Source organism: Dipodomys spectabilis, unplaced genomic scaffold (assembly GCF_019054845.1).
Source record: "Dipodomys spectabilis isolate Male_0828 unplaced genomic scaffold, ASM1905484v1 ptg000125l, whole genome shotgun sequence".
Taxonomy (NCBI): Eukaryota; Metazoa; Chordata; class Mammalia; order Rodentia; family Heteromyidae; genus Dipodomys; species Dipodomys spectabilis.
This window is the reverse complement of record NW_024870802.1, coordinates 2,029,892-2,042,235: the sequence shown is the minus strand read 5'-3', so window position 1 is coordinate 2,042,235 and position 12,344 is coordinate 2,029,892. Positions and strand designations below refer to the sequence as shown.

General features: G+C 45.3%; 1 protein-coding gene across 8 annotated transcripts in view; it reads right to left on the bottom strand.

The window, feature by feature from the left end:
- Positions 1 to 12,344, bottom strand: part of Ablim1 (actin binding LIM protein 1) — a 257,300-nt gene that overhangs the window by 148,738 nt on the left and 96,218 nt on the right. For 2 of the 8 annotated variants that reach the window (XM_042689457.1, XM_042689464.1), the window contains exon 1: positions 5,137 to 5,263. The exons of 2 other annotated variants lie outside the window; for them this stretch is intronic. In XM_042689457.1, coding sequence (XP_042545391.1) covers positions 5,137 to 5,152 — 16 coding nt within the window. In that variant the 5' untranslated portion in view covers positions 5,153 to 5,263. Of the gene's footprint in view, positions 1 to 5,136; positions 5,266 to 12,344 lie in introns of those variants that run through there. 4 more of the 8 variants (XM_042689459.1, XM_042689461.1, XM_042689463.1 and 1 more) reach the window with 3 other exon arrangements.

Sequence of the window (12,344 nt, the reverse complement as noted above, 5' to 3'; positions counted from 1 at the left end):
GGAGGTGTTTTAAGGACTTGGGGCAAACCCCACAGGACCATCAGGAAGCCTTGAACTTAATCTTGTTGTCCACTAAGGTTTGGGGCCTGGGAATGGACAGGATGATTCAGTGTGCTAAGAGGATTACTTTGGTGCCAGCCTGGAGGTCACATTTGGGACACAGCACAGCACTGTTCAGGCTGCCAGGAACAAGATTGCAGCAGTGACTTTCATATGAGGCAAGTAGGGGCACTTTCCAGCCTGAAGCGGCTTGTGGGCAGCAGGGTGTGGGATCCCCTTCCTCACTGCTACCTAACATCTGAAGTAGCTCCCAGTACTGTGGAGAAAATCAAGGTTGGCTTGTAACAGTATCTTCGTTCAGGAGGAAGACAGCCAAGTTTATAAAAGTCAACTCCAAGACAATCTCAGCATCCTGCCTAAGAAGTACAATGGGACCACTCACTTTCAGTCTCTTCCTCGTCCCTTACTGGCTCAAAGTTTATGAAGTGGAATGACCTTCTTCGCTTCCTTTCCACCAATAGCAACTCTTTCCCATCTCCCTCCACTCCCTATTCTGCTCCTCCTCTGCCACCCCTCCAAAGCCTTCTAAGTATAACGGATCTAAGTATAACGGATTGAACTGCACCCATCAGATTCAGATGGGGAAGGCATAACCCCTAACCCTTGGCATGCAGCCTATTTAGAGACAAAGTCTTTATCGTTAAAAATCAAGTTAAAATGAAGAGGGCACTCATCCATTGACTGATACCCCTATAAAAAGGGGAAATGTGGAAACATGCACACAGAATGACTGCCAGGTAGACTTGAGGGTAGAGATGAGATGATGCTTCTATTAGCCAAGGAATGCCAAGGATGGCCAGTGAACCACTAAAAGCTATGGAAAGCACAGAATCAGATTTTTCCTACTGAACTAACTGGGCCAAAACCTTGATCTTGGACTTGGGGTATCCAGAACTAGCACATTAAATTTCTGCTGTTTAAGCTGCTTTGTTTGTGGTACTTGGTTAGGCAGCCCAACCAAGATGACCTGACTTCTCAATTCCTGTTATCACATACACCAAACCTGCTGTTGAATTCCCTCAGCTCTACTGTCATAGCCTTGCTCAAATCTATCAATTTCTTTCAGTTCTGATTTATCTTAGATCCAAATATCCCATCTTTAAAGGCTCAGTTTAAGAGCCACCTGCCCCAGGAAGGCTTTTCTGATCTTTGGGAGCCAAATCTGCCACCTTTGACCTGTCAGACAGAATCAGATGTCAATGCCTCTTTCAATCATCTATTTCTCTTTAGCCATTGTGTGCCTATCGTACATCCTCAATAGGGGATAGTGACCCCAAGCTAGCATGTGTCTTTGAAATCCATGAGACCTTTCCAAGTACCCAACCCATGCAGAAATGGCAACATCATTTAGGAGTTTCCCTTCCCAAATGAGACTGTAGAATCTTAAGGGAAAGTACTTAAAGAAGCAGGTTAGACCATCTCTATAGTCATTTGGGGTTTATTGAACACAGTCATCCCATTGTCAGCAGCTGCAATGTGCTAAGAAATAAGGCGCATTGGTGCTCTGGGATTATCTGTAACATTTACTTCTGTCGGAAGTTACCAGGAGTTATGGTGGTGGTGTTTTGACTGGCTTCCTATAAGGACTTTTTTACATCACTTACTCTCTGTGCTGGAGAGGATTCATCTAAGGCAATGTGAAAAAGAATTGTGCTCAAGAAATCCAATCCCCCCTGTTATAAACCAGGGTGATTTTGTTTCCCAAAGGAGCATTTGGTGTTTTCAATTGTCATGAAAATGGTTCCATTGTTGTGTAGTAGGGTAGAGGCCAGGAGTGCTATGTCAGAAAGTACTATTAATTTCCATACAATATATAGGCTATAGCTATAAAGAATAAGCTATCTGAGTGGTACAGAGGTTGAGAAAGCCAGCTCTGTAGAAATTATTTGTCCTGTATGTATGTCTGCACATATGTGCACTTGAATGTTAAGTGGACATAGGTCATCCCTCTTCTTAAGAACTACCATCAATTTATTAGGTTCCACTCTGCCTAAAAGTGCCAATAGTTGCAGAAAACTCATAGGAAACCATCAAAAAATATGGTGCCCAAATGTAAATCTCTATTTGCCCTGATATAAAATTCTGTTTACCCAGACGTTGTCTCTCTTGCTTCTACATTCTTACTCTTTCATATAGTTCCTAAACCAGAAGCATCTTTGGTGACTGAAATTAGAATGTTTATATAAGTGAATCTCTAGCATTTGCTTATTCTTGTTTTCTCTAACAAGAAGCAAATTCCTTTGTATTTTTGAAACAGTATTAGAACACATCTCATTAGGTAAGCATAGCTTTTAACTGGGTACGGTGGTCCTTTGGGGTGTAGAGTGATGAGCATGTCTCCAGGAAGACAGATATTGACTGATAATCCCACAAACGCCTCTCAAGCTTCTTTGTTACAGGATACAGCAAGGGTAAGGCACCCTTGAACACATCAAGGAAATAAGTATTGCATCAAAACTCTGGGATCAATAAGTGTCTGCCACTGGAAGTCAATGGGTGCCTGGTTAGGAGAAGATATAATGTAGGTCAAAAGATGTCAGCTAATGGATTCCATATCACCTAAGCTGGGATAGATCCATATGCTTTTTCCAATTCATGTGAACCCCAAACAGAGATGTTACAGAGAGATGCATGATGGCACAAAGCAATGGGAGCACTAGGCAGTGTCCCAAGGCCTCCCGTCCTCCTTGGTGTGGATGCCACCGCCATGTTCTGAGCTTGTTCAAGGACAACTGATATCGGCTGCAGGAGGAAGGAGGGGCTTTCTCAGAGCAACTGGAAATGTTTCTGAATGAGAAGACACGGTTTCTACTCCAGCTGTAACAAGAGACTCATGTGTTTCCATGGTTAGAAAATCTGTAAGGGGCAGACATGAAAACTTTCCATGTGCTGGAAAGTTAAAAATGGAGACACTGTAGCTCCTGAAGAGTTCTTTATCTGGTGAGAAGAAACAGTAGGTGTCCATATTATGTGATGGGATACAGGGAACAGATGAATGAATGAATGAATGACTGTGTGTGTGTGTGTCCAAGTATCTGCTGTGTGACCTTGAGCAATCTACCTACCCTTTCTTATCTCCAGCTTTCTCAGCTCTAGGATGAATGTCTGGACAGCACCCCTTTCTCTGCCCCATGCCCTTCTTCATTTACAGGCAACAGTTCCTTCTTCCTATGGAAACACATGTGCATCTTCCAAATCCTCTGCCTTCCTCTGTTGTTGGCTAGGACTGGTATAGCCAGAATCTGGAAGGCATCAATGTGGACTGACACGGACCTCAAAATAAAAAGGGAACAGCCTCTAATCAGTGGACAAGGGTAAAGATAATTCTGGTATGTGACCTGGGGAGGCCAGGCCACAGCATTCTAGTGCTAGTGCGGCCACATGTAAACCCAGGGCACAGCCTTGGGACATCTGCGAGAAGAAGCATGGCTATTTGGAGACTCCTGATCCATAATATATGCCATGTGTAGAAAGTCTGAGCCCCACAGGAATGCAGCCCAGAAGTGGCTTTTGTAATCCCCTTCCCCATCAATCATCAATTACTCACTCATATAGGAAAGCAAATGCAAATCCATTAACCAAAGAGATCAGGGCCAGTGGGAGAGAGGTACAAATAAAGGGCCCCCAACTGCCAATAATCATGTCAACATCTGTATTTGGCACTGAGAATTCCTAGGAGCATCTCTCCCCCCCTCCCCATACACACATACAATAGAGGAAACATTACTGAAGTATCTGTATTCACTTCACTCAGTCACTGCTCACTCGCTGAAAGATCACAGCAAAAGCATGTTCCCGTGGAAGGTCCCTAGGTGTGGACTGAAAGGAGCAGAACCACATTTCTTTGTCCTGAGGTGCTGCCTCAATACTCCTAAGCTGTCATGGTGCTATTTCTCCATCCGTCCATTAATATAATAAAACCGAATAGCATCCCCAGCAATAAGGATCAACTTGAGTTCAACATTTTCATCTTAAATGTATTATTCCCTACAGCCGCAGAAAGTAGGTGAGTCCTTGAAATGGTCCGAGACATTTCCTCAAAAAACATGTCTAGGTTAGTGGAGAAGATATAGTCACAAATCTAAGCTTATCCAAGAGTAAATTAAAAGGTGGTCATTTACACTATATAATCATTTGGTGAAGCTTTCTAATATAGGAGTAAAAGTCAAGTCACAGAAAATGGTCACTGAATGACCCCACGTTTATATTCCCGAAGTGCCTGTAATTCCAGTCTGGAAGAGTCTAGAAAGATACACACTAACCATTAACAACTGAAATGGACAGAGCTTTTATTTTGTCTATTGTTACATTTCACTTTTTAAAAAATGTATCTATGTAATTCCTTAAATAACTAAAGCCAGGCTCTTGTCATGTTCTTTTACACTTCTCAAACAAATGACTTAAGCTACAGTCCAATTCGGAAAGGTTTGTTTGCTTTTACTTGATTTCAGGGCCACGCCCAGTACATGAATAATGCACACCTGTGCAGGGCTCGCCCGCCTTCCCTCTTCCTTCTCCTGACGTGACTCGGGTAAACTTTGTCACAAAGCAGCATCCTTTAAGCAGGTGTTTGGAGGAGTGACTGGTGATACTGCTGAAATGACAGGCTGTCCAGGCAGCTTACCTGGAGTCGGCTCAACGCCCCTGGGCAGGCCCCAGCACGGCCCCGCCCTGGCAGGAGGCCCTTTTCGTGGCGCAGATGAAACCTCTCATTGATGGGGGATAAAGGAGGGACAGAATGGAGGCAAGTCTCAGACATAACCAAATATCTGAAAGGCAGTAGCAATCAGAAGAAACGCAGACGACTCCACAGCTCCGTGGTGCAAACACGGCAGGCACAGCCCCGGGCGGGGTGGGTGTGTGTGGGGAACTGAGACACGAACTAAATGTACAGGTTCTTCACCAAGGGAGAGTTCCTCCGAGACCAGACTTGACAATACAGTCATCCACACCCCCCGCCCGGCTTCCCCCGGCTTTCCACTGACCATCGCCCCGCAGGTGGCCCAACCACAGCCCTGCAGCGCTATTCCAACTTCTGCAAGCACCAACCCTGGTGATCGATATATTTATAATTACCTTTCTCCTTCACCATGGCAACCGGATCCTGGGCGTGGGGGACGTGCAGGCAACCGGACTGGACTCCAGGCGTTGCAAGCGCGCCTGGACAGACCGATTCGTGGCTGCGGACGCCGGGAGGAGACGCACCCCCCCACCGCCCGAGCACCGGCTCCACCGCTCCGCCGAGTCCCCGGGCCGCCGCCTCCGGAAGCCCCGCCCCCTGCGCGGGCTCGGCGGCTCCCACGCCACCCGGCTCCCCGCCGCCCGCCCGGTGCGCCCCGCGCTGCCCGCCTGCCCTCCTGCCTGCGGCGGTGCGGTGACCGCGCCCTGCTCCCCCGATCCTGCTGCTGCGCTCCCGCTCCCGCTCCCGCTGGCTACAGCTGCGTGCTAACAAATGCAAAATGCCACTGTCCTCCCCGGTGGCCACTGACACCACCTCGCATTCCCCACGCCCAGGCTCAGGAAAAAACAACAACAAAAACGGGGCCACCACGAAATGGTCCCGGAGTCCTGGCCCGTCTCCCAGGGTCTGATTAATCATTGCCAGAGGAGAGAGAGGCCGGGCCACGCAGCCAGGCCCCGGTCTCCCTAAGTGAAACCGGTCAATTGCTAGCGTGTTCGTTTTTCTAGGATAGCTGCTTTCCAGCCGTGTTACTGCCTCTTCAGTAAAATTGGCCCTAATGGAAAAAATAAAAAAGAAGCATGCCAGTGGCAGCCTCAAGTCCGTTCCTCTGAACAATGGATAATGACATTCGGTTTGCCTTCTTGTTCCTCCCTAGAGTTTACCTCGATGGAGAGAGGAGAGTGGAGGGGGCTGAGGCAGGGAATGAGAACCTAGTAAGAGTCTTTATCCAGGATCAAATTCAAGATCAAAGTGGGGGGAAAAAATCTGACTCATCCAGTTAGGTAGGATTCTGATGTCCCTTGTGCTTTCTCCCAGTTTCTTTGGAGTTTATTCTAGACAAGCTCCCTTGAGTGTACATAGATGGATGAGGGAGGAGTCCTAGTCATAAACCACAGTCAAGGGACAAATAGTCTGGGCTAGCACTGTCCTCAGCTAGAGAGGGTCTAAGTGTCACTAATTCCTGGCTTTTGATTTCTGATGGTCTAGGCCACAGGCAGGTCTCCTGTGAGCCGCAGGACTTCCTGGTTCACAGAGCCCACGCCCACCTCTTCTCCAGCACCTGTCTTCCAAACACAGATACTTGGGTCCCCGCTGCAAGTCACAGACATCCAGCACGTGGGAGAAATGCAAGAGACAAAAAGACAGACGTCTCTGCACTCCGGGAGAACAGCAGATGGCCAACACATCTTTCAGAACCAGAAAGCACAGCCAGTATTAGACTGTATTTACTGCAAATATTGTAACGTGTTGAGTCTAAGAGAGCCAGGGGAACAGAAAAGAATGGAGTCGACCAACCTGCCTCAGCGTTGACTCACAGGGTGCTCACCGTGGGTGAAGTTAAACCACATTTGGTTGGGGGGAAGGGGGTTGGCTGGGGAGAGGAGAGCAGAACGCCCATTTCTTCATATTCATCTTGGGCATGTCTTTGCTTTGCTTTCTGATGTGTGACAGTAGCAGAGCTCAAGCAGCTGTGACATTCCTACATCTGTGACTCAGGGCTTTACTATTAATAGCTTGGGTGTCTCAGTCTGTCAGTAAGAGCTAAGTCCCCCCCAGCCCCTGAGCTGTCTCTTCTATAACACGCTTCATCCATGCTGATCTCTGTCCCCCTGCAGCCCTGTGGGGTCATGGTGTTCCTGTGTCAGCTGCCAGCTGGAATATAAGCATGGAAGAGCTTTTAAGCAGCTTCTCTAACCTCCATTCATAAATATGAGCCCAGCATGAGAGGGACAGGACACAAAGTACAAGAGGGATGATAGCGTTCAAGAGCATCAGAGGGAAACAAGCCCTTTGCATTCCCCAATTTTCATGGCTCATTCTTCACTGTCTATTTTCCCTGCCCCTAATCACCCTCAGAGCCTTGAAGGAAATGTTGACAAGTAAAATCAACCCCACAGAGAGCTGGGATTAATTGGCGCTATGAGCCTAGCAGGTGAGTTTATTTTGTCATCTTTTTACTGAATAATAACCTCAGCCCTTCACTTGGGGCACTTTTCTCCAAGGGACTCGTTTTCTCAGCTTAAAGCTAAGGAGGTCAGCAGAGGTCAGGAGGGGTATCTTACTGATAGAGCACTTGACTGCCATGTGTAAGCATCTGGGTTCAATTCCCAGCCCCTCAAAAAAACAAAAACAAAAACAACTACAGCTTTCTTTTCTCCTCCCTGGTGCAAGATGACAGGGAGCATCAAACCCAGTCATATAAGTACTTGAGATGTTATCATTAGATCAATTTCTCTTTCACTCAGCATGACAGTGTGTGTGTGTGTGTGTGTGTGTGTGTGTGTGTGTGTGTCCTAGGACCTGAATTCAGGGCTTGGGCACTCTGAGCTTTTGTGCTCAAGGCTAGCACTCTACTATTGAGCCATAGCTACACTTTTGGCCTTTGGGTGGTTAACTGGTGATAGAGTCTCATGCACTTTTCTGACTGGGCTGGCTTTGAATTACAGTTATGAGCCACCAGTAGTCAGCTAGGATGACAGTTTTTAATTGTGAGATGTCAGCTTCCTAACCAAGCTGGTTCCTTAGGGTAATTCCAAACCTACCTGTCCACCTCTGGGGACAAATGGCACAGTTGAGAAAGGCTCTCTGGCAGCTTGGGAGGCTGAGTGAGCAGAGTAACAGCTGGTGTCTATTCATTTTCAGAGCTCTTTTTCTAAAGGAAAATACTACACAGTAGTTCAGGGAAAGCTCCTGCTCTCCCCTTCCCCCCCTCTAGTGTTTTCCATGGAAAGAATTTTCTCTTCGTTCCACAGTCAGTGTGAATGAGTCACAGAAGTTAGCTGCTAAATAGCAGTCAGATGGTAAAGTCCCCACAAGCCCCCAACAATCAGATACTGTTACTTTAGGATAAAAGCTACCACTCTGCACTTTCAAGATAACCAGAGGGTATGGCTAAAGTTATTTTTGGAATGGGAGACAGTAAAACCAAATTGGTTTTGTCTCTTCCCCTCAGGACAGAATTGTTCAGAGCATCAAGAAAAGAAGTAGAGAGCGTTCCTACTTAGAGTTTAAGCTGGGGAGGGGCAGGGAGGAAAAAAAAGCAGTAAAAATAAAGAAAATAAAAAATGTGTAGTTCATAAGCAAGAAGAGTTTTTTTTTTAATTCTTCTTTCTAAGGATCATTTCCAAAGAAATTGTCTCAGTGTCATTCCACTCAGATGAGACAAGGCTTCATAGTACGGACACTGACCCGGGGTTTTATTTGTTGTTTTATCTCCCTCTCTCCCCCTAATTGACTCACTGCTGCCTTTTTCATTCACTCACAAAATGAAGCAACGATTGTCCACCAAAAAGGACAGAGACCATTTTGTAAAAGAGGAAAGCTTGTGCGCATATGGCCTCTCTTGGCAACAATTCAAGCACACATCATTTCAACAGAAATGCCAATTAAGAGGGAAATGTTACCGCTGGAAAACAAGCAACCTGGGAAAGTCCACTTCCTCACGACCTAACCTCCTGCAGGGGATCCTGTCCTGAAGGAATTCTAGGATCCCTGTAGGGCCCAAGGCCTCCAGGTGTTCAGGGACCATCCTTCAACGCTTCCAGTCCTTGGGCAAGAGAACACTTAAAATCTTTGAGAGTAGAATCCAGCAGAAAGAAACCTCAAGAATGAGTTCCTTACTTTCCTCTACTTTACGTTTATACCTATGAAGCTCAGTTCAGATCTAGATGCACAGAAAGAAGAAGATGCACTCCCATAAATATTCCCAGTAAGATGGGAAAGTGCCAAGACACAAAGAGACCCAGGGTGCCAGGCAGTGCTGAGCCCCACCTGGGGAGTAAGGAGAGAGGGTAGACTCCCAATGGCAAAGTGAAGAATGAGGGAAAGACCGTTCTATGATGGATTGGGGTGGAGGAGGAGAGTCCTAGGCAAGAAGGTAGCAGCTAACCTACTGCTCATAAGTAGCAGGGGAGTGTAAAAATAGGCAGGTGCAAGGCCACAGAGGACTCGGAGTGACCCGCTGAAAAGGCTAGACCTTAGAAATGACGCGTCTAGAATCTCAACCTTAGATACCTCTTTCTTTCCAAGATCTAAAGACTCCAGCTACATTTCAAAGGCTCCCATGAACTGTTTCCAGCCCTGTTGCCTCTTCCTCCCCCACTGGGTTGTGTCAACATGTGCCTTTCCAGCATTTAGCACACTGTTTAGCACTACTGAATGCTCAGTAGTCTATTTAAATACTTTTCTGATTAAAAAAAAAAAGGACCACCACATTCATTGCAACACAGCATTTCAAGAATCACAACCATTGAGAGTGGCTTACTCTTCAGTAGTAATGGCTCTGTGTGAACTTGAAGGCAAGATATGTTTCTTCTGCGGAATGTGCTTTGCAGAATTCCAAGGACAGAAATGCTCAGGTATCTTACATGCACACACTGGACCCTCACTACAGGACTGATGGTTCAGATCCTGGGACGGTGAGGTCTGAGCTATATCCAGCTCCCTTCGTGGCAGAGGACCTCAGAGCCCAGCAGCCTGGCTTGCAGCACAGGAAGACAGGCTGTGGGATTTACAAATAGCTGTATGTTCACCATCACAGCTGGAAAACGATCCTTACAGCCTGTTGGCCAAAATAATGATCTGTGCCGTACTCGCTGGAATCTTCATGACAATTTATTCAAGTAGTGTGTCCAAATTTTCCTACAGTCTGGGACAAATGCCTATGTGTCTGTGTCCTCTTGATCCTCAACTGACAAGTCTTGGGATTTTTTTTTTCATTCGAATGTCACTGAATCCATGCCCAGTAAAGTTCTTGTCCTTGAGTTCTCAAAGCAGAATGATTTCATATTTGGATCCAAAATTTCTCTGCAGTCTATTTCAGAAGCCAATTCTGAGTTTAGACCTAAGCAATAGATTGCAGCTCAAAAATATGACAAAACTTACTACAGTTTATCTAAAGGTCACTATAAACAATCCACTAAGACTACAGATGACAGAGTAAATATAAAATCTGTGATTTTTGCACAAGGGTAACAGAAACTATTACTGGAATTTTATGGCTCTTTTGATAGAATTTCACAAATTTTAGCCTATTTCCAGGAATATAAGAAGTTCACAAGTACAGAAATAGCTCTAACTTACTTGTAAAAAGGACATTTTAATTAAGTTTACTAGTAGCCTTCTCTCTTTGCATAGATTCAATTAGGCTATAAAAAGAGTTCCTTTCTATCAGGACAGATTGAGAGACATTTCTTAGCAACTCTTCTTTCTCTCTGGCATTCAATAGTGTCAGTGTAAGAACTAGACTATAGTTCAATAAAAGATTTCATGTGTAGTTTTGTAAAAGATTGTGAATTCCGGAAGAGGCCACATGATACGGTATCTGCACTCACATGGTACTAGACACAAAGTAGGCAGTGTCTGATGAATACTAAGTGTATTAGTCAGCACTCCTTGACTGTAACAAATGCATGAGATAATCTACTTACAAAGTGTAAAGGTTTTGGCTCACACTTTGAGTGATTTCAGTCCATGGTTGGTTGGCACCATTGCTTTTCTGGGTTTATGGTGTGGAACACGTGGTAAAGAAAAAAGTCACTCAACTCTATGCCTCAATAGAAGAGGATGTTGGGGCCCATTTCCCTTCAAAGGTATGCTCCCAATCATCTGAGGACTTTCCACTTCCTCTTAGAAGTTTCCACCACATCCCTATAGTGCTGTAACACTGAGGAATAAATGTTGACAACCTACCAGGTAGCCAGCCAAAAAGTTTTTATACTTCAATAGGCCAATGTAAGAATTCAACTCAATGAAAAGGAAATTTAGCCTCTTAGATAAAAGTCAACTTAGCCATTGCTTGAAAGTATTTGCCAAGATGCAATGCCATAATTACCTTGGCATGAAAGCAAGCTGAAAAGTAGTGATTAGTCAGGTAGTGACTTTTTTTAATTTACAAAGTCTCCTTGGTAGTCTATGTTCACTACCACTTTCGTCACTGTTAATAGAGTACTCATTGTGTGCCAGCCACCATTCTAGTCTCCAGGATCATAATAACTCGAAAACACACATGTGTTTACATTTCACAAGTGAGGTAAGAGTCTGTGATGTCAGAGGTCAAAGTCATGGGCTCTGCCTTTTGGCTAGCTGAGTCTTCCTTTCTATACATGTACACACACACACACACACATTTAATAGACACCACCTTCCAAAAACCCTGGCACATGGAAATGACATTGCATTTTTGCCTCATGTATAAAACAACCTTCTTCCTGATACCTGGTTTCTAACATCTTACTCATGTCCTGCCAGGTTCACCTGTGGCTGGACAGAGAAGAATTGGTACCCAGTTCCATAAATGGAGTCAAGTTAAAGCAGACAGGGCCCAGGTTCTGAGTTCAAGCACCATTACTGACAACAAATAAATAAATAAATAAATGCCACCTACCCTATCTAAGCAGTCGTAAGGAGCAGCATTTCCTTGAGATGGTCAAAAATAAGCTTCTCAGTTTACAGAACATTTGCAAGGTTAACAAAATCCACATTTGGCCTTTGCCCCCTATCTCTTATTTGGCCTTACAGCACTCCTCATTCTGCTCTGGCACACACCCAGAAAATAAGCCTTTCTCTTATTCTCCTGGGATATTTCAGTCATCACCCAAGGGACAAGCCAAATCAAACATTCAACATGGACAACAATTACAGCGGTCACTAACACAGGAAGGACGGTGTTGCGTCCAGTTTTTAGGATCCAGAGAAAAGGGACCTTGCAAGCCATACTCAGGTTTGTGAACATCTAAAACATGTATGAATAAGTTTTAATGAAAACAAAACCTGAAAATCCTAGAGCAAACGTGTCCAGAGTTACATAATCGCATAGAAAGAGTCAAATGACCTACCACCCCCACCCTGCTCTCCTTGGAGTCTGGCCTTCTAACCAGTGGTTACTCTGGTATGTCACAGTGGCTACACAGGCAGCCTGGCTACATACAGGTTGGGTTGACTTCAGCTCCACTGCATGCTGAGTGGCTTGGGGGACTTTATTTTCTCTCTGTGGGAGTTAGAAATCTCCTCTGTGATTGGTAAGAGCATACTGTGCTGGTGAGGACTGGCCTAGCTTCCCAGGCCAGCTACCTATGCAGTTCAATAGGACCCTGAGGTCAGA